A 26896-nucleotide genomic window follows, 5' to 3' on the forward strand; every position below is an offset into this window, starting at 1 on the left:
GTTTACGAGTTGAGTTGTTGAGTTGCATTTGCTTGCGATCTTGGATGACACGGAAGATTACCTTACAAGTCTTTTGTTGGTTGGATTTTTTTAAAGCTAAAGTTAATTTTTCATGGTTAATTGATAATACAGCATTGATTTGATGTAGTAGCTGTCAAATGCAAAATGTGGTGTTTAGTTAGCCAGCCAAATTCAGTTGTGATTGAGGTGGAAGTGGATCCCAAGGCTAAAGGGCAAGAATGTTTAGAAAAGGTAAGAACTGTTCAATTAGGCCTAGGCCTATTTGAATATAAAAAAATGGGCTGCACTTTACTTGACGTCCTACACTCATTCGATTGGTTTTTTTCGATTCAATATTTTCATTCGATTCTTTCATTCATACATCGATTATTGCATTGTTTTTGTTGTAATATTTACTTTTTTGTTTATTTCATTGTTTTTGATTCTAAAAGTCATTTTTATAGAACTTCACCACGAATTATGGAGAATTTAGTCAGAGTATTAAATTATGTTATCCTGTAAAATGTTTCAAATGGATACAAGATCAAGGATTAGTAGGCCTACCTGATACTCCTAAATGTGACGTCTGTAACGAAGATAGCCTATGAAAGTTAGAATACGAGTTGAAAGTCTGGTAGGCTGGATTTTAGATGTCAGAAACGATCTAAACCACACTATATGCATTGAAAAATACCTTTTTTGAAAATTCTCACTTTGGATTTGTAAATTTTTTGACATTACCGGTACTTAATGTACTTACTTTTTCACCATAAGTACTATCTAGAACCATAGTATCTAGAATGAGGCTATAATTTGTAGTTTGGTCTTTGTTTGGTTTTAAATCGTTAAAAGTTATAACTTATTTTTTAATTTTGTTTATTTACAAATTTAAGATAAACTAACTTAACTGATCATAATTAAGTTAGGCCTACAGCTGATATATAATTTAAAACAATATTAAAAATCGATTGAAAATAATCGTTAAACGATCGATATTTTCATTCAAATGAGTGTGACGTAAAGTAATGTGCAGCCGGCATTAGACCTAGGTAGGCCTACTTACTTAAAGGTAAATTATCAATCTTACAAGACCCAGTTACTCTATAAGTTGTCTAAATTCTGGATTATTTAAATATATCTTTCAGCTACATCCCGACATAGGCTAATAGGGCCTACATAAGCCTTATACTTACTTAGGCCAACTTAACTTATTTGAGGAAAGTTAGTTCCTATAGACATACCAGAAACAAAAGAACCCTTGGCCATTTCGAGCTGCGCAGGTTTGAATGGTACGCCACACCTACCGGCGCGAACCACGTGATCTTTACGTTTCTGCGCAGGCTGTTTTGTTTTTGGGATATCTATACTATCCAAGACGTTTTATAGACAATAGGCAGATCTACCAAGTACCTTACAAAGTGCTAACTTATGGAGGTTCTGTTAGACTATAAAGGGAAACACAATCATACTTATGGTTATAAAGCTATTAAGCTTCGGGTGTATTGCTAGCCCAGTGATAACTGTAGCGTTCCGCACTTCTGTGCTTTAGGGATGGGTTCGATTCCCAGCACATCCATTACACAAATGGGTTTGTACCGCTTTCCCAAAAAAATTTTCCAAGTTCGATAAAAATGTATCCATAAACAAGCAAACGACAACATTGTACCCTATAATATTATCCATAAGAATAACATGGGAATTATAAATTTAAAATATTTGGAACTTTCCCCGTTACCAATAATTGTACAAAAACACTTTGATATAAGTTACTAATTTATTTGTTTCTTTAAGCTCTTTAAAAAGGTCTAGAGAGAAATTAGAAAATGTTGTGTTTTGAGGGTCACTATAATGAGATAAACCATTTTTTACCCCATAAAACCTCCCGTAAAACCCCGTCCCATGGTCAGATCATGCTGGTTCACGAATTCATTCTAGTTTATCCCGCCTTACACCTTTAAACCAAATTTCATCAAAATCGGATTATCGCGTTCACAGACGTATGTATATAAGTAGGCCTAGGCTATATATATATATATATATATATATAGGCTATACATATTTACATATATAAAAATTAGAACGGATGGTGCTTTTGGCCTCTGGGAACATCAAAATGAAAAAGTAAATCAGTCCTGGGTCTAGGACTTACCGTGCCACCTACGGTAATAGCTACTTCCCTATAGGGAAATTCGCTAAAATCAAGAAGTGTAGGCCATACCATTGACTATATAACCGTTGTGGTTATATAGTCAATGGCCGTACTCAGGTTGAACATTTAGGCAAACTTTTTAATTTTCGTGAGCGAAGCCAAGGGGGGGTTGCTAGTAGCCTACTACATTACTACAACCGTATGAATAAATCAAACTTAAATATACCGATATGAAACCGAATGAATGTATCAAACTTAAAAACCTAACTTAAACCTAAATATATCGATATCTAAGTTCAATATATCAATTTGATGTTACAAATTTTGATTTTCTCATTCGGTTGTTTTTGGTCCCACTTATGAAAGTGGGCTACTATTGAAAATTCAATAATATTTTCTCAAATAAGCATAGGCCTATCAAATTTAAAACCCAAAATTTTAAGGAGGATTTTTTTAAATGCCGTAGGCCTAGCCTGATTGATATAGAAGTTGGTACTCACCAACTCACCGATATGGTCTTTATCACCACGCAAACTATGAAAATGATTGCTTCAACCATCTAGGAGAAGTTTGCATTTGAGGAAATAAATGCAGTAGGGGAAAAGAGTCTGCGTATAGAAGAACTTCACTTGCTACGCTCAATTAAGCATTAAAACAATTAAATTACCATCAATGTTTATAATTAAGTTAGGCCTACTGTTCAGTATTACTTAGGCCTACTTAGCTTATTGGATTATTTTTAAGTTTTTTAAGCTCTAAAAAAGATGGATACTTAATAAATGAATTTAGTCTACAGCATTGTTACAGTGAACACAAAATGAACTGTGATTAGATTTATTGTTAATTATTAGGCCTATACTCTTATGCCCATCTACTTATATACTCAAGAAGTCTAAGCATATTTAGTGCAGGAGTTTTAGTTTTGACATCTTGCAGTACTTATCTTTCATAAATGAGACCTATTTGACTTTTATTTAGTCTTAGTTAAAAAGTACGGTTGGTTGAAATGGGCTAGTGTATTTAGTCTATTGTGCATTTCCAGGTGTGTGCTTGTCTGGGTATCAGCAACGAGTCAGACTATTTTGGCCTCAAGTACCACAGTGTCAAGGCCCAGGATGTTTGGCTCAACCTACGCAACCCCATCGAACGTCAGGGCGTGCCTGGTGTTCCGCCTTACCGCTTCCAACTAAGGGTCAAGTTCTGGGTGCCTCCTCACCTCTTGCTGCAAGACACTACCAGGTTAGTCAAATCTTTAGACAAGGTATTTAGGCAGTAGTCTACTTAATATTCAAATCATAGTTCACCCATTGGGGCTTTCCAACTAATAGAATGATTACAAAAACAATTTAACCTCTTACCTTACTTACTTACTCTTACTCCCATGGCCATTTGTACCCCAAGTGGTACTTGGCATCACTAACTCACTGCCTCCACGTCGCCCTGTCTCTTGCGGTATCTTTCATTGACTTCCATCCTGGCCATATCTTTCTTTACTTCATCCGTCCAGCGTTTCCTCGGTCTCCCTTGTGGTCTCCTCCCTAGTGGGCCACTTTTCCATATTTGATTAAGTGTGCTAGTTTCCTCTCTTCTAATGATGTGGCCCGTCCAGTAAAGCCTCCTGCTTTTAGCCTCTGCACTTACACCTGGCTCCTTGAACAGGTCTCTTAATTCCTCATTATGTTTAATTCTCCATACATCTCCTTCTTTAGTAGGGCCAAAGATTTTACGCAGGACTTTATTTTCAAAAGTAAATAGTTTTTGCTCCGTGTTTTTTATCCATAATCTAGATTTCAGCTCCATAAAGAAGGGCAGGTCTTATGATAGTTTTGTAGATTTTAAGTTTAGTGTGATGAGATAAATGCTAATGCTAATGCTTGATGATAATAATTTGTTTAGAGCATACATACTTATACTGGCTAGATTTATTCTGTTCTTTATTTCTATGTGTTCCTCACATTTTGAGCTGACAATAACTCCTAAATATTTAAAAGACTCAACCTGTTCATACTTTTGTTCTATTTCTTTCAAGTTCTCCTCGTTTTCTGCTCCCCTTCCAAATCTGACAAGTTTTGTTTTGTTGTCTTACTTGCATGGTAATTAAGTACCTTTCTAAATCTCCTCTTACCTTACATGGTAATTTTTTGTCTTAAGATTTTCTTATGAAGTTTTTGACCATTTTACATTGGATAGGAGGCTAATTTAAAATTACTATTTTTTTTATCCAAACATGTAAATTATTGCTGATGAAGATGCATTCTTAATCTGCTGGAAGCTTTGCCATAGTAACAAAATTATTATATCCATCCAACCAACATAGTCATAATATTTTGTTTATAATTTGGGGGGGCCTCTGAATATAATTTCTTCCAAAATTGAGATTTTTTCAAAAGTAATTTTTGCTGTCTCAATTTTCCCCTAAAGTTTTACAAGCCATTTGAGAGGTACAATCTTTTTCCTATAGAAGTTGTTAACAAATAATATTATTACACTCCTAATCTGCTAGAAGCAATCATTGTGCTGACTCACTGGCTAGTTAATTAATCAGTGGCGGTGATAAGAGCCCCCCCCTCCCCCCGCAAGTTTGTAATCAGCCCCTTTCTCCCAATAATTTTTGAAAACATTATCACAGGTATTTCTATCTAAGCTTACTTGCGCTTTGCACAGTAGTGTTGGCAGGAGGTGAGTTGATGCCAGGCACAAACATTTCACTACTGACTCACAAAAAACTAAGTTTTTAGTAATTTCTTGGCAATACTCATAAATATTGTTATGATAGGAGGGCCCGTGTGGTAGGGCTTGTGGCGTGACCGGGTCCCAGTAAAATTTCCCGAAAAATCCCTGTCAAGGCTCGCCGCTATTGTAATCAATATCTTGTTCTCTGCTTGGCTGACCTGTCAGAACTCATCATTCTGAAACAGGCATTTAAATTTTAAATTTGTCGCCTGAATCAGAAAATTGTAGGGCTAGGCCTATTTTAATTTTTGAAATAGCCAACTTATTGAATTAGAGATAAAAGTCCATAAATGCTTATATAAATAAAAATGAAACAATATTAATTTTTGTTGTTATGAGTTTAAGAATAGGGACCTTGTAAAAAAAACTTATAAAATATGAAGATACATTTATTTATATGTTTTTTTTAATAATTTTATAAACACATTTGTACCTTATTGGACAACCAAACATATTTACCAAATAAAATAACCCTCCTTCATATATAAAAAAAGTAAGGTTTAATCAGGACTAAGCATAAGGGGAAAATATTAATAAAGGCTACTAATTGAATGGTAATACCAACAAAATTATATCATTACATAGACCTTAAAAAAATACAATTTTTAACCACAAAAATGTAACATTTTATTAATGCCTAGTTTTAAATGTAGAAAGGAGATTGTGTATCAGTTTCCTTATAGGTTTATTATAAGACCGATGAGCAATTTTTTAAAGTTATGTCTCATCAATTAGGCTTGCCAATTACGGTCAGAAGTAGTAATCAGTGTTTGTCATGTTTTCACCATGTCAATGCCGAATAAGTTCAAAGGTCAAATGCATCTGCCTCACCGAAATTATTATTCATTCATTCATTTAATCTCCACTTTCAAGGCTCAAAACATCTGTGACCTAAAAGGACTGGTTTAGAGTTCATTCACTACCGTACTGTTAACTTCATGAGGATTCTTAATTTACAAATATTCAATGTAAAAATTATTTGTATGTGTATTTTAAAAGTGATTTTTACATTTTATGTACAGATGTTGAAATTATTATGTTATCTTAATCATTTATCTGTGGTTATTGAGTTTTGTAGATTAACTTTTCACCATAAACATATTTAGTCAATGTACATTTTATATTTGTACAACAAATCCTGATTAAAATAGTCTATAATCTATATATTAATACGCAAGCAGTTTACTTTTTACAGTCGTAACTCGATAACGGCTTGACGGATTTTAACGTTTGAGGTGTCAAATTGAAGGTATTTTCACGTAGATGTCTAAATACAGAAAGGCATCACTTAAGTACAGGTAAGGGCCAAAGTCGGGGAACGACATCTGTTGACATTCGATCAAACTTAATTACCTGTTTTTACAACTAAACATATGAACGTAGTTTTAAATGTTAACCATAGACTGCAGGACTTATTATACTTCCAGAGCAAAGCCGGAATTTGTATTTTTATTTTAACATCTGTTAAATAAGTCTGGTTCCTTTAATAAAGAGTTTCCTAGCAAGACTTGACAATAAATCCTTATATATAATACCTGAAGGCGATTTCTACGAAACACTACTCCTCCGTTAATAATGGACGGATTTTTACTAACGACGTGTCAAAATTAAGTACTTTTTGTGTAGAGAAAACTCCGGTAAAAAAAGTCCTCAGGTTTCGCCCTACAGCCCATCAAAATCCCAATGCAATACTACTTAAACTTCTTGTGAAGAAAAGATTTTGTTTACCTAAACAGACAAATAATTCTTATTAATTACAGCTGTTAATAAACACATCATATACACACAAGAGCGTTTGTTTTCAGAGCAAGTTCGTTTTCAGTTTCGAGAACTGGAGTGTGATTGTTTACTTCATCTTTGAGTTGAGTCTTTTAAGTCATCGGTAATTATGACTGTTATTTGTTTTTAAATAACGCCTGTAATACTTTGAAATTGCTCGAATTCAAGCAACAGGTGCCCTAGTAATTATTATTGCCAATACAAATACTCTTACTCTCTTCTACATCAATTCGAGTTAATTTTTCTTGATCAGTATCAATCCATTATCAGTACCTATCTACATTATAAGCTGGGTAATTTATTTTGCGTTACAATCAATTCTGTACAGTCATATAAATTTTGAAATTTATGCATCTTATTTAATCACCTTTTAGCGAATTTCCTATATAGGGAATAAGCTATTACCGTAGGTCTCATAGTAAGACCTGGACCCGGGGCCGATTTCCTATTTCGTTTTGAAGTCCCCAGAGGCCAAAAACACCATTCGTCTAAATTCATATAAATATATAGCCTATATATATTTATTTATATTTGTATCCGTTAGCACGATAACTCGAGCAAAAATGATCCGATTTTGATGCAATTTGGTATAAATGTGTAAACCTACATTTATTCGGACAAGTTCGCGAACCAGCATGATCGGACCATGGGAACGGGGATTTATGGGGTGAAAATGAGTTTTTCCCATTTTTTACCCTAAAAACATAAAATTTTGCAATTTCTTTCTAAGCCGTTTTGTAGAGCTTAAAAAAATAATTAATTTAGTATATTGAAGCTCTGTTGGGTGCCTAGAGGTTACAGAGAAAAAAAAGTGTAAGCTTAAAATTTCCATGTTATACTTAAAGGTAAAATTAAAACTGTTGTAGTTTACTTGTTTATGGATATGCGTTGATAAAATTTTGCATATTTATTTATTTCATCCTATACTATTATTATTTGGTCAAAAACACTTTTAACCTTCTCCGTAGCAGCAAACCTAAGCACTCGTTAAATCTAATGTCATTTAAATTGGGAATAAATATTTATCTTATTTATGGAAATATTTGAGTAAAAATGTCTTCAGACAAGTTGAAATTCACTTAGTCTGCAGGTTTGCTGCGGCAGGGCCGGGGGTATTTATAAAAAACTATAATTTATTTTTAATTAAAACTACAGTTAGGATATAATTGTCCATCCAAAAATTACTTTGTTTGAAAATATGATGTATTATAGGCGAAAAATCTATGTTACAAATTACTCATTAACATAAAACCAATTTAACAATCTATACTATTATATAAAAATCTAATGGTGTCTGTCTGTATGTGTATTACTAATAGGTGCAAAAACTACTGAACCAACTGGGCTTAAACTTTACAAAAATATAGCTACCATACCAAGGACCATTATAGGACTATTCACATTTCGATACTGACCGTAGGCTTTGCCCCTTTGGCTTTAAAAGTTCTGAGGTGAACATTTTAAAAGTAAATATTGATTGGTCTCCATGGATGTGATGAGAACACTAACAATGTTTGTTTACATTTGCTTTGACATTTAAATATAAACAAGAATAACTGCTAAACTGCATATTTCACAATTTCAGACAGCTGATACAAAGAAATTAAATATAATATTTTGCATAAATATGAGGTAGGTTTATTTTAATCTAACCTTTTATCATGGATTATTTATTCTAAAACTATGTCAATGATTATAGAAAAAAAATGTATAACCGTTGCTGTATCAACTCCGGCAATTTTTTATAGTACCTATAGATATAGTTTCTTTAATATTTCAAAAGACTGTATTGATAAGGCACAGCAATATTTATTTCAAAAGTTTATTACAGCTGACTTAGTTTTGCTAATGATTTATAGTGAGTGAAAAAACTGAAGATGAAAGGATTTGTGATTTAATATAAAGAAGAGTTTAATATAAAGATATTTAAATTTAATAATTAGTATTTTTGCAACTTCAAAATTGAAATTTAAAATGTCAATAATAAGTTAAAAGATGTGTAATTAAGGGAGATGAAGGTAAATCTGGTAAATCATGTATGTCAAAGTTTTACTCGAAGATTTGGTCAGTTTTTCTCATATCAGCCTACACAAGATTTAAAATTAATCAAAACCAAAATGGTGGTATCCACTACTTACCAGATTTAAAAGTAACTAGCTGTAACCCGCGGGCTTTGCCCCGTTTAACTTCTTAATTTTCAAGATTATCTCGTTCGCATGGCTCAATCACGTCCTGGTTGAAGTTTGATCCATACGCTCACTCACCTTTAGGTTGGAGGTTGGAGCTTTAGGTTGGAAATAAGAAAAGAATTTTACAATGATTTTAGACAGCAGATTAAATTAAAGAACAACATTATTCTTTTCCACGTTTTCTGTCCGTTGCGAAGCACGGGTATAGCAGCTCGTATGATATATTTAAGAAAGGATTGTAAGGGAAATATGCGTGTAGATTGGAATGATGTGCCTTGTGTAGCTTTGATACTAAGACAAGCTTTTTATCTATAGGCATAAAGATAACCATTTATCAAAACTAAAACCTTAGGGTCTAGTTGAAAAATATTGAAAATCTATTAGGACTGTTTTATTAAGGAATACTTACTTACTTTTTCATTGAAATGGCGACCATACAAAGTAGGTATTTGAAGCCAAGTATGAATGGAGATGAGTGTAGGATGAGTGGTACGATTTTGTAGTCTTATTAGTGACTAAGGCCGAGATATTCCTTAGACACAGCTGTTAATTAATAGCCCATACAGCTAATGGCAACTACTTAAGGGACCTATGGTTTATTGTGGAATCCGAACCACATTTTTGCCTTGGTATTAATGAATTGGTCTAATTATTTGGATAGCTGTACTCACTAGTGTGGACATTAATCCACATCAGAGAGTATTGCATCCACAGTGCATGCCTATTAATATCCACAATTCTTGACCTCCTTGTAGTTAGATCACAGGACGGAGCTACAGTCCAAGTCTAATCTCAGACAACAAAAGAAACATATAGTAAAATATAGTTGAAATGAAGATATTTGCTGTTACATTACGGCAAAAGTCTCATTAGATAAAAAAGTAAAAACAGTAATAAAATTGATTTTGTTTATAGGTTAATCTAATAAAACTGGGACATAATGAAATACCCCCGTCGCAGCAAACCTGCATACTAAGCGAATTTCCATTTACCCGGCTTGATTTCTACTAAAATATTCCCTATAAAGTTTCAGATTTATTTCCTATTAAAATAACATTAATTTTAGTGAGTAGTTAGGTTTGCTGCTACGGGGAAGATGTTGAGGTGTGTTTCTTTCAATTGAAATATTGATAGCTTAGAATGAAATAAACCAAATTGCCAAATTTGATTAAAATATATCCATAAACAAGCAAACTAGAACAGTTTATTTATTCTCCATAAGAATAAAGTTTAAATTTACATTTTTTTTTTAATTTCTACGTAGTCAATGAACATTCAAAAACACTTCAATATACCAAATTATTTGTTTTTTTAAGCTCTTCAAAATGGTCTAGAGAGAAATTTTGAAATTTAAAGTTTTTAAGGTCAAAAATGAGAAAAACCCATTTTTACCCCATAAAACCCCCCATAAACCCCTGATCCCATGGTCCGATTATGCTGGTTCGCGAACTCGTTCGAATAAATGTAAGTTTACACGTTTGTACCAAATTTCATCAAAATCGGATCAATTTTGCTCGAGTTATCGCGCTAACGGACACATATATAAATACATATATATGAATTTGAACGGATGGTGTTCTTGGCCTCTGGGGTCCTCAAAAAAAAAAGTAAATCGGTCCCGGGTCTAGGTCATACCATGAGACCTACGGTAATAGCTTATTCCCTATATGGGAAATTCGCTAAAACAAGGATTTTACCATAGAATATATTTTGCTCTTGCACTTAGGCCTAGTCAAATATCTCGTTAGATAAAAGAAGAATAGTTGGCTCTTTTTGTACCAATATCAAACTCATTGTTTAATTAATATTTACAAGTTTATAAAATTCACCTGTTTATCAAGCTCTGTTGGGTTAAACAGACCTTGAACTGAACAGCTACATTGTTAACAGTGTGGATGAGTTTAGGGTTCAGGCTCACAATGCATGAGTGTTGCACGTGTTGTTGCTATGTGTACCATGCTGTGTGCACGTGATGTACAACACTTGTGAGAATACCTCTCCCATGTGTCATTCACACCACTGATCTAATCTGGCATTGTAGATTGTTGATAATGTCTCGTATGATAAGCTTGTATGTCATGATTTTAAAATGTTTTTGGAACCAATTGTTTAACTTTTTGATATTCTTGGTTATTTGGTCCCTCTTTTTCAAAAGCATTTTTATGGACCCAACGAAGGATGAAATAAATAAGGCAAGGAAAATTGTTTATGTAGATTAAAAATTACGTTGATTATCTCTGATAAAATTACTAAGAAATTTTATCAATCTGGGTAATCGAGTAGTCAAAGTGCTTGCCTTTAAATCTGAAGGTCGCTGGTTCGATTCCAAGCGAGCTCGTTCTGAATCCACATTCTATTCGTCATTTTGCTCTCAATTAATGATGCTGTATAACTAAAGTTTGATAGTTATGTACACTAGTAGTATAGTAACAGTAGTGGTTAGATAAGTAATAAGACCAGGGTTTGGACCTCTTTAAAAATCTTAAAAAAATGCCAAAGGTGTAATAATACACAACATACTAATTGCTTTATCCTTTCCTTGCCACAGAGCAAGGAAGCAAAAGAAAATAATGTGGTTCGAAAAATCTACAGAAAACAGAGTTACATTCACCTTTGATTATTTAGTCCGACTCGGTATCAAACATAGCTTTGGTCTAACATTTTTTTGCCCTGTTTTGGAGTTGCCGGTTGTTGTGTACTCAAGTGTTATCCGAGTGCGTTGACCCTGTGATATCATCAACTAAATTACCGATAACTTCATAGCGTTAACTTGAAAGTACGTATAAGTGGTGTCAACCTATGCACTCTCTTTGTGTTTACAAACCCAAAGTATGTTTTGGTTTTTTAACATTCCTGATTAACTTACTAGGAAAATTTTCATCCAAATTAGAAGGATGAATTTTTAAGCTGTGGAATAATTATGTGATTTTGTTGAGTTATTATTTTTTGTTCAAGAGTTTTTATTTATATGCAATTCTTTAATTTATTTTTTAACTTATAGTTTGGTTGTTTGAGGTGTGATGTAATGTTTTATTTTTACAGAATATATAGAGTTTACAAATTTTAAAAAGATCAGCTACCATATTACAAGCTTTGTATGTTACCAGTTAATACCAATTTGAATTGTACATCTCTTACTCTAATTCATATGGATTTTCAAGCTTGTTTTTGATACTGAACAATCTAAATTATATTAGGCTAATTTAAGACATGATATTCCATATTCTTCCTCCCAGAGTAAGTCAGAGTTATTGAATACCCTATGTTGATTTGATTTATTAACTTTTTAAACCCTTTACATTTATTGAAATAATTTATAAGTTTTTAACACCTCGATTTAAAGTGGCTATCCTATTTTCTGTATGTCCTTAAAACTGTCATGATGGCCACATTAATATCATCATTGATGTTATTTCATTTTCACATCTGCTTTAAGTTCTCAATAATTTTTGTCATTGTTCTGGCGCTTTCCACGTCAGTACATATTTTCTCATGCAAATTACTGCTGACACACTTACAAATTTGGCAGTAGGCCTAATTCATTTTTATAATGTAAATAATAAAAGGGTATCAAAGACCTATTATGAATATTACATTGAATGATAGAGTGACATACATTAGGAAGATACTAGTGCACCTGGTGCTCGAATTCGAGCATATGAAAAGTATTACAGGCGTTATTTCAAATCGAATAACAGTCATAATTTTCGATGACTTAAAGAAATTAACTCAAAGATAATGTAATCAATCACTCCACTCCAGTTATCGAAACTGAAAACTCACTCACTCTGAAAACGAACGCTCTTGTGTGTATCATGTATTTACTATGAACAGCTGTAATTAATACAAATTATTCGTCTGTTTAAGTAAACAAAATCATTTCATCATAAGAAATACATTGGGATTTTGATGGCCTGTGGGGCAAAGCCCGAGGACTTTTATTACAGGAATTGGTGAAAGGGGGCGTCTACACAAAAAATACTTAATTTTGACACATCGTTTGTAAAAATCCATCCATTATCAACGGAGGAGTAGTCTTTCGTAGAAAACGCCTTCACGTATTATATATAAGGATGGATCAACAATTGACCCAGTACAAGGGCAGGACAGACTTTGGAGTAACAGAATCAATGAATCATGCTCATGCATCATTACAACTCATTATTGTCAACTTGACCCTATCCATCAGGCTCAATCTGCGTTGGCAACACTGGCTAACGGTTTTAAATTTGTTATATTTTTTTGGGGTTGTTAATTAATAATTATGGCTTATCAACAGTGTTAAAACATTAGGATATATGCAAATAAATCAACAGTTAGATATACTGTACTTGCAAAAAAGAATTATGTACAATGTCCTTGGTTGGTTTAACATACATTATAGTTTAAAAGAATAAAATCTCTGGTCCTTTTCCGTTAAATCACTACTTTTTTTATTGCAATTCAGCTTGTTCACTAACCAGAATGTTTTCATAATCAGCAAGTTTGATTGGTTAGGTTAGTTTAGAATAGTTTTACTTTTTTTTAATTGATATATTCATAGACTGGGCTAGCTGTTAAATATATCAGAATTGCAATTAAAAAAGTAGTAATAGTGAATTAACGAAAAAGAACCAAATCTCCCCGTCACAAATCCAAATTTAAAGCGCAACCATTGGCACAACTCATTTGAAATCCTGCTTCTCTCGTACTTTGAAGACAGGGTTTCCACCAGGAATAATTAAATTACAGCTTGTTATGAAAGGTTAATACTTCAATAGAATAAGGCCTGCTGGGCTAAAAAATACTTTTTGAAGGTTAAAATTTACTTTCTTAATTTACTAAATTAGAATTTAGGAAACGATAATATACGTTTACAAAAGCTGTCATAAACTTGGCTATTTTATAAGTTTCTGTTTTGTGTTATTTTTTATTTTCTTATGAAGATTGATGAAAATATTTATCTTTTACTTGGATACAAAAAAAGTAGCCTACTTGTAACAAAATTTTGCAAAGCGTGTTTCCTTAAATCTTTAATGTGTTATACAAAAGAATTTATCATGAGAAAAATAAATAAATAATAAAATAAATAAAAATGTCTTTTTAAAATATACTTTATCGACCAAATCATAAACAAGTTAGCTTCAATTTAACACAAGAGCTGTAAAGTCAAACAAGCTTAACCGTGTTATTAAAGTTCAGCTTAGTGAGACATTACGATCCTCAGAGACCCATAAACTGACAGTAATGGCCGCGTCGTTCTCCGTCTAGTCGCAGAAAGTAGATTTCATGTAAACCAGTCAAGCTTCGTTTCAGTGTTCAATGCAAATGTGTGAATGGATTACTTCTGATTGTTGAGTCTGTTTGATTGACATGGCTTTCCTGTTTACCTGTTACTTTGACCTTTTCCCATAATTTGGTTAATCTGGTTAGGCATTAAAAAGTAAACTTTTTAGGATGTTGCGTTGTAATAATTAAGTGGAGACTATTTTGAAATCTATGTATAAAGCTATTAAGGAACACCAGCTTTTGAGAAAACTGTAAGCCGCACACCTGTCAACTGCATACTCGAATAAAAAGTCATAATGAGGAACTTCCTGAAAATTTTTATTTTTTTGCTAAACCCCTAAGGGCATGAACTCGTAATTAAAGGATTGCATTTAACCATATTTAAAATATTAGATATTTGTCAGAAATTACATTTTTCTTTGGTTGACCTTCTGGTTTTATCATAGATTATTTATATTGCATGAAAAGTGACAGTGTGTTTTTCTTGATGTGGATTTACTTTAAGTTGTCTAACCTTTTTAATTTTGTAAACAAGTCTTCTAACTGTTTACATATTAGCTCATTTTACTATAATTAAAAAGCACAGGAATTAATACAACTGTTTTGTATAATTTTGTGAATCTATTTTGGAAGGAGCCTTATTATAAAATAATTCATCTTTAAAGTATTTTTCATTTTGACGTGGACAATGATCAAATTGATTTACATAAAGAAGCGCCTAATCATCCAACAGTTTGCAGTGAATAACCGCATTGTCTTCTCTGTTCTCTTTCCTCCGCAGCCAGAGCAACTATTATAAATAAAAATGTGGAAAATATATTAAATCTGTATACAATAATTTGAATAATAATTTTTTTTTTACAATAATAGATATCTTTGTTTTCTCTTTTTACTAATGTGTATAAAAAATAAATATTTTAACAAATTCAATGGAACAGAACATACTTTAAAGCTACTGGAACTATTCATGAAAATGGTACAGGAAATAAAAAAAAAATATTGACAGAACTCTGAACTAAAATGAAACCTACACATGCTGGTTCATAATTATTTTTTTCAAATGAATTACTATTAACCAGGAGTCAAAACCAACAATACTGGTACTAAAAAACACAGACTTTGTTATTTTCTACACTTTATTATACATATAACAATGATTGTATAAAAGAGCTTTTGGACTTAGTTTGGAAATAAAAACCTTGCATTTATGCTCATAAAAGGCTTTTTTGACATTTTATCTCTTCAAAAGAATAATTCTTTCAGATTATAGAGATCCTAAACATTTTAATCTCTTTTCACAGACACCAATTCTACCTGCACGCCCGTTTAGACCTGCTTGAGGGACGACTGAAGGTGACCAACACAGAGATGGCTGTGAGGTTGGTAGCACTGATAGCACAGGCTGAGACGGGTGATCTGGAGCCTGAGTCTCCTCCGCTGTGTCTCTACACTCAGTGGTGCCAACTGATGATGGACGGAGCATCACAGGAAAACCTTGAGTCGGTAGTCAGATTTCACAGAGACTTGCGGGTTAGTTTTATTAAAGTATAATCTGATTAAACTATTTTTGTTTAATTGTTATGTGTAAAAAGAAATTAACCCCCAGCTATTTCAGATGGTTCCAAATATAAAATAGTAGATCAGCCCGTTATTAATTAAACTGTTTCCAATTTACAAAAAATATATTTTCGTTAATTAGCAAGCTACTTTAAGCATATTATTAATTTTAATGTTCATTAAACTCTGATATTGTTCTTCCAAAGATTGTTCCAGTAGCTGCAGGGAGTATCCGCATATTGTAGTCACAGTCTATTCTTTACTGCATAATAGACTCACGTAGTTGATTGTGTTTTGCATTCATTACCATACATGTAACTGCCGGGCACAGTCGTAACATCCGATTAAAATTGTAGATGTGATCAAACTTATGAAAGTTCTCGTAAACAATACTCATTTAAAATTACAACAGTATATTCTCATAGAGCCACACTGTTTAATTGAATACCAAATTAATTAATTGACGGATAAATACAATGTTTTTAAATGTTACTTCCAATTATTGCCTCCAATTTAAAAAGAATTCAGAACAGATATTTTAAAAATTTGTATTTGAGATTACTAAACCAAAATTAAAACAAGCCTCTTCTCTAAATCTCTCTCAAAAGTGGCAAAATGTATGATGACTCTTTTGTGTGGATTATAATCCAATGCTAGGGTTAGGGGATATGATACATAATAACAGATTTTTTGTTCAGAATAACTCTAATTTTATTCATTTTTTTAGTTGTATAATTGACTATTGAATACTGAAGGTTTTATTCTAAATTGTTTGTATGCCAATCATTCTCAATTCCTCAAATTTTATTTAGAAACCTGATTCATGGTTAACTTATTGTGTTTACTATAAGAATACTTATAGAAAACCCAAAGTCCTAAGCAATAATAGAGATTTTTACAGAGAAAAATGCTTGTTTCCCTCATGAAAGAAGCAGAAACATGAGCAATCGTTTACTTCAATCTTGTGAAAACAGTCTTGGTCCTATCACACCTGTTATCAATGACCTTCAAAGATTTCTGTACACTGTAAAGTTGCCTTGATTAGACTCTTACTCACTTAGCAAATGCTGTTTATTGTTTTGTTTTTGTTTGCTATTGTGGGTAAATATTTAACTCTTCAACAATTTAAGTTTTTACAACTAAGAATGTCATTGAGAAAGCAAAAGCAAAAAAGTAGTTACAATTTTCAAAATTTTTTGTTTCTGTTTCCACATTGTTGCCTGTATAAACCTAAAATAAATAAGACATACTTTCATTTTATCTCTTATATCTTTTTGTTTTGTCCCTTATTTACAATATGACCAGCTATTAAACTACAATTAATTGAAAAATAAATTATATCGTTAATGAGCAACACTGGACCTTTGAAAGTACTCTCCAGAAATAAAACAAACACAACCAGGGGCGAAGGCATAAAGGGAGGCCTAACGTCCTTTTAAATTACCAATCGTCACTTCGCTGGAACATAAGCTTTAAAATCCTTATTGTATTAAGTAGGTATATTCCACTGAAAACACCAATGTCACAGAAAATATGCTTACTAATTTAATTTCTGTTCTTATACATGTAAGAAAATAAAACTCTTCAGTAGGTATTTTTCTACAACTTACTTATTTTTTCTGCATAAAAAATGATAAAAACTATATTTTCTCCTCCTAAAACCACAATATGGACATCTAAATAACAATTCAGCATAAAAACATAACCATATCTAAATTTATTACTTTACAGAGTACCTTAGGTCTGAGCGGATCCATAACGTTACCACTTATATTTGTTATTTTGTTCAAACTTCTGTGAGTAATGTGCTATTACATTGGACCATAAATCTTACTAATATTATAAATGCGAAAGTTTATGTGTTTGTTTGAAGTTCTATCGCACATTAACTACTGGACGGATTGGGCTGAAATTTGGCATGATGATAGCTCATATTCCCGGTTAACATATAGGCATATTCTTATCTCAAACATCCTTTCGGGCTTCGCCCCATTGGCTCTGTAGTTCAACATGTTAACCTTATTCATATTTAAAGGGAATTAAATAATTTAGTCATCTGTTTCAACGGAAAAAGTTGGTTCTATGATATGCAAAAGTGTTAAAAAGTTACAAGATTTACCAAAAGGGTGCAGCACTATTGTTGTTTTTCTTCATTTATGAAAACAGCTGATTTGAACTAAGCAGCAAAAAAAACTGTGACAATGAGAACTATCAAAGCAGGATTGTTTACAGTCATGTTCATGTTTTTAATTGCATGAATAATTTATGATATTTTGCGAATTTTTAATAATTAATTTTTTCTCTACTGTCTAGGTGAAGTGGTAGAACAATTTGGCTATGGTAGATGTGTCATACTATGGTACACCGTAAATTTAAAGAAGCCAATTTTATCAAACTGTGTCTTCCCCCATTGCTAACGCTAAGTTAAGAGTATAACTGCAATAAGCCCCATATGAAGGACGGGTACTCTGCTAGTAATTTACCTAGTTGTAAAAAAAATCATAAACATCAAATGTGAACAAAAACAAACTGTTAGTAAGCTGATAATTTGCCCCTGTGGTGTCAACATCAACACCGCCACACCCCCTTGAAGTGCCTACACGACTCCCACTTTCAGACAGTTTTGCAATGAAAGGAATTTTACATTACGATCCAGTATAAGGTTGTTGCTTCAAAGATCGCACAAACTTTTGTCTTAGTTAGATTTTTAAATCACAGTGACCTAGATATAACTGAGCTTCCTAGAAAATTAATTTATCACATCAGTTGTCCTTGCAAGAGGTTTAATTATTTAAGTACAACTGAGGAGGAGACTGGATGTATTTATTATTTGTATTGTTGCTGTTCTAGAATTCACTATTTATCTACATTTTATTGACAAGTGTGCAAGTCCATGGTGCTAGGTTTGCTGATAACTGTATAAACAAACACATTAGGATATTCCAAAGTAAAATAAATGTGGTATTTAGCATTAATTGATTGTGCAAAGGTGCAGGTTACCTTGTCACTAGGCATGTCGGCCACATTGTGCTCCCGGTTGTGTGCTTCAGAGCCCATTGATCATTGGAACATCTCACCAATGAGCTCACTCTGGTGAAAGTGTCTGTCCCTTACCATGGTTCCTTACCTCAGAAATCTAACAAACCAATGTGTTCGGTGTTGTCAGCCCTAATTCAAAGCATGGGAAAGGAGTCAGCACCCAAGTAAACTCTTACAGTACTGTTTCATATCTGAATCGATAAGTGATTTAATATTTTTACTCAGTGAGACTTGTGTTTCAGGGAATGAGGAGCAGCTCGTCTGAGTACTGGTTGTTGAAGGAGATCGCAACTCTGAACGAGTTTGGGGAGGAATTGTTCAATTGTAAGAGTACAACTTTGGGTATCGGACCACAAGGCATCAACGTGTACTGCCCCAACACCCAGGGCTGTCAGAGGTGAGTCGGTAACTCGTTGTAGGCTAAAGCTCAAACTTGGATTTTTCCAAAATTTGCAAAACCAATCCTTCAGTTTAGTATAAATATACCTAATATTCAATTTAAAACATCTTTATTCATTAGTATATATTGTATAAGAATGGTGTCAAATTCATCATTACATAAAATATAAACTCAAATAAAAGACAAATACAATACACAAGAACAAAACATCAAAATAATACAGTCATCTCTCAAGTATAAAACAAAAATATACTTTACTGAAAACAAATATATACTTCACTGAAACAGTAATAGGCCTTAAACATTTCAAGTCAATGCTGGTATTGCTTAGCCCAAAAATCTTTAAAATTTTTAAAGAGCCTTTTGTGTCAAATGTATTTTAGAGCGTTTTTCAATCTGTTGTCATCTGTTTCATTTTTGATTTTTATTGGTAATTGATTAAAAAATTGTATTCCTATGTGTGATGGTTTTTGTTTAAATTTCTCTTTTTTATGCAAAGTACAATCAAAGGGTAAGTCATAAGGACATCAAATTACAACTAAAGAATATCTGAATATTGACAGAAAATCCTCTTATGTTCTAACATAAATCATATTATTGGGTGAGTTGATGAACCACTTAAAACTAACATGTAGTAGAGTTTAAGAGTTACATTTTGCGTAATTGTTGCAGTATACCTTACACAGCGATTCACAGCGCAGTGAGTCAGCGACGCACGTTCCAGCTGCACTATGATGACGTCAACCACCAGTCTACCACACTTGACGTCAAGTGTGACAGCACACTGCTGGCTACAGAAGTGTACCGAGCGTTGACGGAGAAACATGCCTTCTACTCGTGTGAAACTGTGCGAGGCGCAGTCACTGCCCAGTTTGTGCGAGACCTTAAGGTACGATCTTGATTCAAATGTAATAAAATACGTTATTTTGTCTTTACCTGAAAGTTATGTTTGTCACACCTGTAAAATAGGCTGGCAAGAAATAGTTTTACACACTAATATTAACTAACTGGGACAAAAATATTGTACATATTATGCTTCCTTGCGTGTAGTGTCTATGAGATACTATGAGACTACCACATATTTGTTTTCAGCCTTGTTAAAATTATTGGAAATAGTCAAATAGTACAAATGCCTAATTGTTGCAGTAATTCACAGATAGCACTCAAAAACTAATTTCAATCACATCATCATGCTGTACTGGGATGTTTTTTTACTATCTTAGTTACTACCAGCATTAATTTTTGCTGAGTCAAATTTGTGAATACCATATGCAGGTATTCAACAAATAATTGTAATTATTGTTAATCCAAAGGCCATATTATCATCATACCATCAGAAATGATTTATTTTTACAGTTTGTAAATGTTTTACAGGGCACCATAGTATCTATGTTCAACGAGTCGAGCCCTCTTGGTAAGCAGTATGTGTTTGATATCCGACGCACATGCAGGGAAGTGCATGATAACGCCAGACGAGCTTTGTACCAGCCAGAGACGTCGTCTGCTGCTAATAATGCGCCGGCCGACTGCAGCTCGAGTCAGACTAGTGAACGGCTAGCCAGGTTACTGGACGCTCTAACATGCAGGTAACACACAACACAGAGATTACAAATAACATACAACTTTGACTGATTGTTTCTCAAGTACTATTCAATAGCCAACGTGAAGTTGTCTTGAACACTTTCCTTTTTAGCATCAACTGAATTAGTAGTAGTAATCAATTAGGTGAGTCATTACCAGTAGTGCCACGGAATTCGGGCCTGATATCATGGGTTCGGATCGGATCCTGGTCGATGTCGCTACTTTGTACCATTACAGTTCACCCTTGTACTGTAACGGCTCACCCCTTGCTTTGCAGTATACGTTCCTCGTACATGTCCATAGCAAATGTAAGGTTGAAAAGAGGCTGCCAAACTCTTCTTAAATAAAAAATAAATCCAAAATTGTTCTTAAAATGTTTAACAATAACCTGTTTTCTTCTCACTGGTGCATACTGTAATAATAATTTATAAATATGTTGTTAATTTAAATTTTCCTCATACCACTCACAATACTAGTGGTAAGTCTGAATATTTTCATATTTTAAATAATAAATTTACAATGTAAACAGGATCTGTATGGATGCTTCCATAGACACGGCGTTCTTCCCTTGCGCGCATGTTGTGGCATGCAGCGAGTGCGCGGTGAGGTGTGAGTCATGTCCACTGTGTCGCGCAGGCATAGAGGAGTCACGCCGCGTATACCTTCCGACCCTCGATCATGACTTCCGAGCTCCTGCTTCCGTCACGTCGAGCAGTGTCTAGATCTAGTCATCCCCTGCAGCCTTGGGTAGTGTGTATTACTTGCTAGAAACAAATTTTAACAAAATTTTTGCAACTTTAATGATTAGAATCAGACTATTCATTTGGTTGGTTGGACAAAAAATATTGTTGTCTATAAACAAATTAAAGTAAAAACACTGTATTGATATTTTATTTCAATAAACACTTTTTTTCTTCTTCTTCTTCTAAACAAATTAATGTGTTTTTAATAAGTCCTAATGTTGATTAAAGGGCAGAACGATTTTCATAATTGGAATTAAAGCTTAAACTTATGTTGCTGGAAATAGGTGCCAAAACACCATATTTAGAAGTAAGAATTTACTAATTTACATTAGCATAGGTATGAAACTAAAATTTACCTCGTATATCGTTCGAGTGCAGTGCTATAAAACTGCACTTAAATGAAACTGAGTAAGAAAATACTGCTTCAAGTTTGCTACTTAATAATTGCAGATTAATTTCTCCTCTATGAATGATCATATTTCAGAAAATGTATCAAAATTGTATTAGTTATTACTTATATTGTACCATGCTTACCTACTCTTTGCTAGAAGCCAAAATCAACACTCAGTACCAATAAATTCTGCATAAGAGAGGTTCAGTAGACAACATCAAACATAAAATTCAAATGCATATTCACTGAGGCTGCAGGAAATAGACCACAGGACTTATAATGCATAATTTTTCAACCTAAGGTAGAATTATGTTTACCCTGCATAATATAGAAACAAGTTGATATAAACATAATATATTTTTAATAATGGTAATAGATTATAAATTTGTGTCTCCAATGTTCTCAAGAGAACAAAGTGATAAAACTTTATAATTGTTCTTTTATTTCTAAACATTCCTTTAACGTTTACAACAATTTTACTGTTGGTTTTTATTTGAGGTTTAGGACTAAGTTGTTATCTTGTCTTAGATCTCACTTGAGAACTGATATTTGAAGACTAATTTATCAACAGTTTAAACAATTTGTAAAACTGTATTATGTTCTCGATGTAATACAGGTAATTAAAACCACTTTATAATTTTGTGTGTCTGACAATAATAGCCATATTTGGATTTTGTACTGGTGGACATTTTTATAGACACTTGATGGTATTTCATTTGTAGTATTATCTGTGGTACCTACTTGTTCATCTTAGCTAGTATTTATGTCAAGTTTCAATGTTTAGGCTGTGTAGAATCTGTTGAATTACCTAAGTAAAACGGTTTAAATACCCTTATTTATTACAGAAGTGTTTTTCTAGGTTGAATGTTTAGGACCCATCCATATTAAAAGCTGAAAAACTTTCGAGCAAGTCACCCCCTGTAGAGCCCAAACTGTTTTGAAGTTTACCCTCGCAATAATAAATGGTCGGTTGTATACAAGGGCATTTCTTGCTCAACCTAGACCGTCTCCCTATGAGACGCTCGGCACTCAAGCTACGACAATGGTGCGTCTCGGAGCGAGACACGGCGGCACTCAAAGAGTTAAAGGTGTAAAATGTATCCTTTTTAAAAGGACACATTTTGTCGATATCAACACACTAGTGTCACCACACATCAAAAAGGTTTAAAGATTTTATAAAAGATGTTAAGTCTATTTACAGTATCCAAAGTCAATGATTTTCCACAGCCTAGACATAATATTATATTTTAGTTGGCAATCAGTATTGAATCATGAATGTCATACTGCTTTAAATGTGTACAATGCAATTAGTTTTTCATGGCGATGGTTTCATCATGTAGACATAATACGAAGCGTAGCTTAGGATATTAAGGTTGTTTATTAGGTTTAGCTGATTACATTTTATTGTGATTGTTGCAATGCAATTATGTTTATTTGTTTAGTTTAGAGGGATTTTACTTTTATTTGTTTGTTATGAGATCAAAAGTGTCTTATTTCAAAGTTTACTCTATATACTGTATTTTTATTGTATTTTAATATTTTGGTTTCATATTGGTTTGTTAAACACTTCCCGAGCGGCTGCAGCAGGGCAAAGCCCTACTCACTACGCGATCAATAATTTGGATGGGGTTGAACAAATTTATTTTGATGTTTTTCTACCTGATGGTTACAGTTGTTTGTAGACACATTTTTATCAAAATAATTTTTTACAAGTTTTATGACCATAATTTTTGCGGAGTAGGCTATATATATATATATGTCTAACGCTTACTAAGGAATGCATTGACCCGTACATATACGTCTAACCCTTGTCAATTTTGCTTAGGAAAAAGATTTATCTTTAATAACCTGTTTAAAAGATTAATGAAATAAAAAAAAAACATGATTACACAATATGAACAATTTGTCTTTTTCATTCAAAAGACAAAACAGACTTATCCAATTATAATACAAGAAACAATATTGATTCGGATCATTCAATCTAAACTCATTTTCAGTAACCAACACAAGAAATTCTCATGCTCTGAATATATTCCACTAATCTTATCTCGCTGGATTTACTTCACTCAAGAACACGTAAACAGACTGGTCTGAGCAAAACAATAACATGTGAATGACTCAGCCAGCCGGTCTTGTAAACAACAGATGTTAGGAGTTTAGTGATACCAACCCACCAATCAGAAATATACCACAAAAATGAAAAAAAAGTGATCACATCAACAATATTGATTAAGGTAATAAGGTAATAATTGTTAACAGCCAAGAAACAACTTTAAAATACCTAAATGATGTTTACACGTTTTGACCAATGTGTCGTATGCTTGGGACCTTCAGATTGACTTTTGTATAGGCTATATTATATATAGCCAACACTCCGCTCGGGATGGGTTAAGGCTTGGATATTTAATGGAGAACTGTGTTTGATTTTTTTGCTGTACAAATTATACTTGTCTAATAATTTATTTTCCGAATGCAAACCTCCACTCTAAAATGTATAACTAAAAACTAAATTAATCCCACACTAAAGTAAAACCAATACATCATATAAAGTTCAGCAAAACCAAAACTAAAATACAGTAGTTTTGGTTTTGATAAAAAAAAAAAAAAAAAATTATTAAACACACTTCAGCTGTTCATAATTTAGGATTTTTAAGGGGTGGGGATCAAATGACAGGAACATTTTAATCCAGGAATAGAAACTTGATCAACATTTCAAAAAGGAGTTAAATGATCCATATTTGGAATTTCTTGTAGTTCCTTTATATTGTGGGAGGAAAAGTTGTTAGTTTTTTCCTTGTTGTATAATGATGTGAACATAATATTATCTATGTTAAAACATTGACTAGTCAAAGGTTCCACAGATTACCTTAATAAACAAAATCAAATGCATAAAAAACATTAAACACATTTTTTAAATAAAAATATTTGAATAATCAATTTCTGTTCTGATACAATTCTTTTCTTTGAGTGATCTCCTCAGATCTCCTAAATAGTATTTGTTGTGCTTTGTTTAAAATGTTATAAAGTTGCCAGCATTTCCTGAGTTTAAGCATTGATGTTTTAAGTTAAAATGTCATGTTGCCATGCTTGTTGTTATTTGTTCATTGTTGCTAAATGTTATTTTATGGACAGTTCATTGTATAAAGATTTCTATAGGCTAACCTTTTTATCATAGAATTAGCAATGGATTCAAGCAGATTTCCATGATACTCGAATTTGGTGAATTCATTTCAAATATGTTTTTACTGTTTGAAAATAGGAAAGTGAAAATTATTGCAAAGTAAAACTTGTTTACAGAGGAGTTCACAACAGACTGGTTATTTTTCAAACCCTAGCTTAAACAAAAACTGGAAACAAGTTCTGTAAACATGTTTACAACAAAAAGTGGATGGCAAAATTTAAGCTACAAACAATAAAAAATCTTTACAGACATTAAAATGTTTTCAACAAAAAACTAGTGCGTTATTGCAGCTAGCAAAGCATTGCAATTTTATTTTCTGTGTTTGTGTCAGTTCTTATTCTTAGGCAATATGGATTACACATTAATCGCTTTAGTATTATATCAGTAAAATCTAATATTTTATATTTGTAAGCATTGTACCATTTTGGAAAAAAGTTTTGCTTAACGTTTATTCACTGCCATAATATGTTTCCTCACACTAATTTCTGTCATTTATTATGTATATTTACATACATGTCTTTGTATTTATTTTATATACTTTTATCATTCATAGTTGAAATCTAAACTAAAACCCCAAATGTGATGTTACAATATTGTGCTGTCATTAGGTAGTTCAGTCAAGACTCTGTACAACTTTTACTACTGATGAAGCACAAGAAAATCAATCTAAAAACTGATTTGTATAGGAACAACAGTTCTAGATGATTGGGAAAAAACAAAAGTTGTACAGTTGCTCTTAAAGCCACCATATCTACCAGAGAACTAGTTTTTTACATGTTAGATGTGTTTGTATAGTTACGGGTAACTGGTTATGCTAGTAACATTTATTGTATTGTGTAACTGTTATTTTTTACCAATGAAATGATTTTTAGCAATGTACCCTTATTGTAACTCTGTACGGAATAAATTTTCCAACATTTGAATTTGGCTCTGTCTTTAAACAAACCCCAAAACACTCTTAGAATAAAAAATTAATTGGCATTGATGCTAGAAAAGGCAAGGAGAATCCGAAGAATCTTCATAGACTCTTTCAACTATAAAGGGCCACATAAGTAAAGCCCCCGAAACACATTCAATCCTGCTTATAGCATGATAGCTTCTCAGTTCTATCTGAACAACTTGACTGACAAGCCAAATTGACCCTAAGTGATGACTTTGTATGTGAATTGATTGTTCTTAGAACTGACATACTGAATTTAATGTGTGTAGCAGGCTTATAACAAAACTTCCGCTTACAGCTATGCAAGTATAACCTTTGACTATTGATACAACTAGGCATTCCATTCACATGTTAAATTTGTCACCAGATATTTCATCAAAATTGTCAAAGTTGATGTGAGCCACCGACATATAGTGCTGATCTAAATCAATAATTTCTGACAAATACACTTTTTTATGAAGTGAAACTAATGGAATGACTTATTGTGAGAAACTGTTATTACCCATCAACTTGGCCAGCTACAAAAAGTAAGGTATAAAATAGAATTTTAAAGGCTCACAGAACCATATTCTTTTTTACTAAACAATTTGCAACAGATAGTCCATATAGATGGGATGTCTACTTCAGTATCTAATACGAGTCTAAGTGCAGAAAAGGCAGTTTGCAACTATAGGACTGTACTATTTTGTAACTCATCTTACACATTATATTTTTCCTAAAGTTACTGAAAATCTTATAAATAACTAGCTGACCCGGCGAACTTCGTATCGCCTAAGTTATAGGTTTCCCCTAAGACAGACCGATGGAAAGAAAGTACCGTTACGTTTAATTTTCAAGATGATCTCGTTCGCATCGCTCAATCACGTCCTGGTTGAAGTTCGTTCGCTACGCTCACTCACCTTTGGGTTGGAGCTCGTTCGCTACGCTCACTCACCTTTAGGTTGGA

The 26896-nt window shown here is 32.9% G+C and overlaps 1 protein-coding gene across 1 annotated transcript; it reads left to right on the forward strand.

Annotated features, from left to right (window-relative positions):
- LOC128994799 (E3 ubiquitin-protein ligase MYLIP-A) lies at positions 1 to 25933 on the forward strand. Its single transcript, XM_054419586.1, has 7 exons — positions 1 to 252; positions 3192 to 3388; positions 15420 to 15648; positions 18957 to 19111; positions 19787 to 20003; positions 20489 to 20700; positions 21225 to 25933. The coding sequence occupies exons 1-7, from the start codon at positions 166 to 168 to the stop codon at positions 21415 to 21417; spliced, it is 1290 nt and encodes a 429-aa protein (XP_054275561.1). The 5' UTR covers positions 1 to 165; the 3' UTR covers positions 21418 to 25933.
- Positions 25934 to 26896: the final 963 nt, after the last annotated feature.

Source organism: Macrosteles quadrilineatus, unplaced genomic scaffold (assembly GCF_028750875.1).
Source record: "Macrosteles quadrilineatus isolate MER2022 unplaced genomic scaffold, UCM_ALF_1.0 Scaffold_5__1_contigs__length_97177068, whole genome shotgun sequence".
NCBI lineage: Eukaryota > Metazoa > Arthropoda > Insecta > Hemiptera > Cicadellidae > Macrosteles > Macrosteles quadrilineatus.

What these genes read in the sequence shown, in the direction of transcription:
- LOC128994799 (XM_054419586.1), top strand. Translation starts at nt 166, where the DNA reads ATGTGGTGTTTAGTTAGCCAGCCAAATTCAGTTGTGATTGAGGTGGAA. An exon ending in TTGCTGCAAGACACTACCAG is followed by an intron (nt 3,389 to 15,419) that starts GTTAGTCAAATC and finishes CTCTTTTCACAG; the next exon opens with ACACCAATTCTACCTGCACG. An exon ending in GATTTCACAGAGACTTGCGG is followed by an intron (nt 15,649 to 18,956) that starts GTTAGTTTTATT and finishes CTTGTGTTTCAG; the next exon opens with GGAATGAGGAGCAGCTCGTC.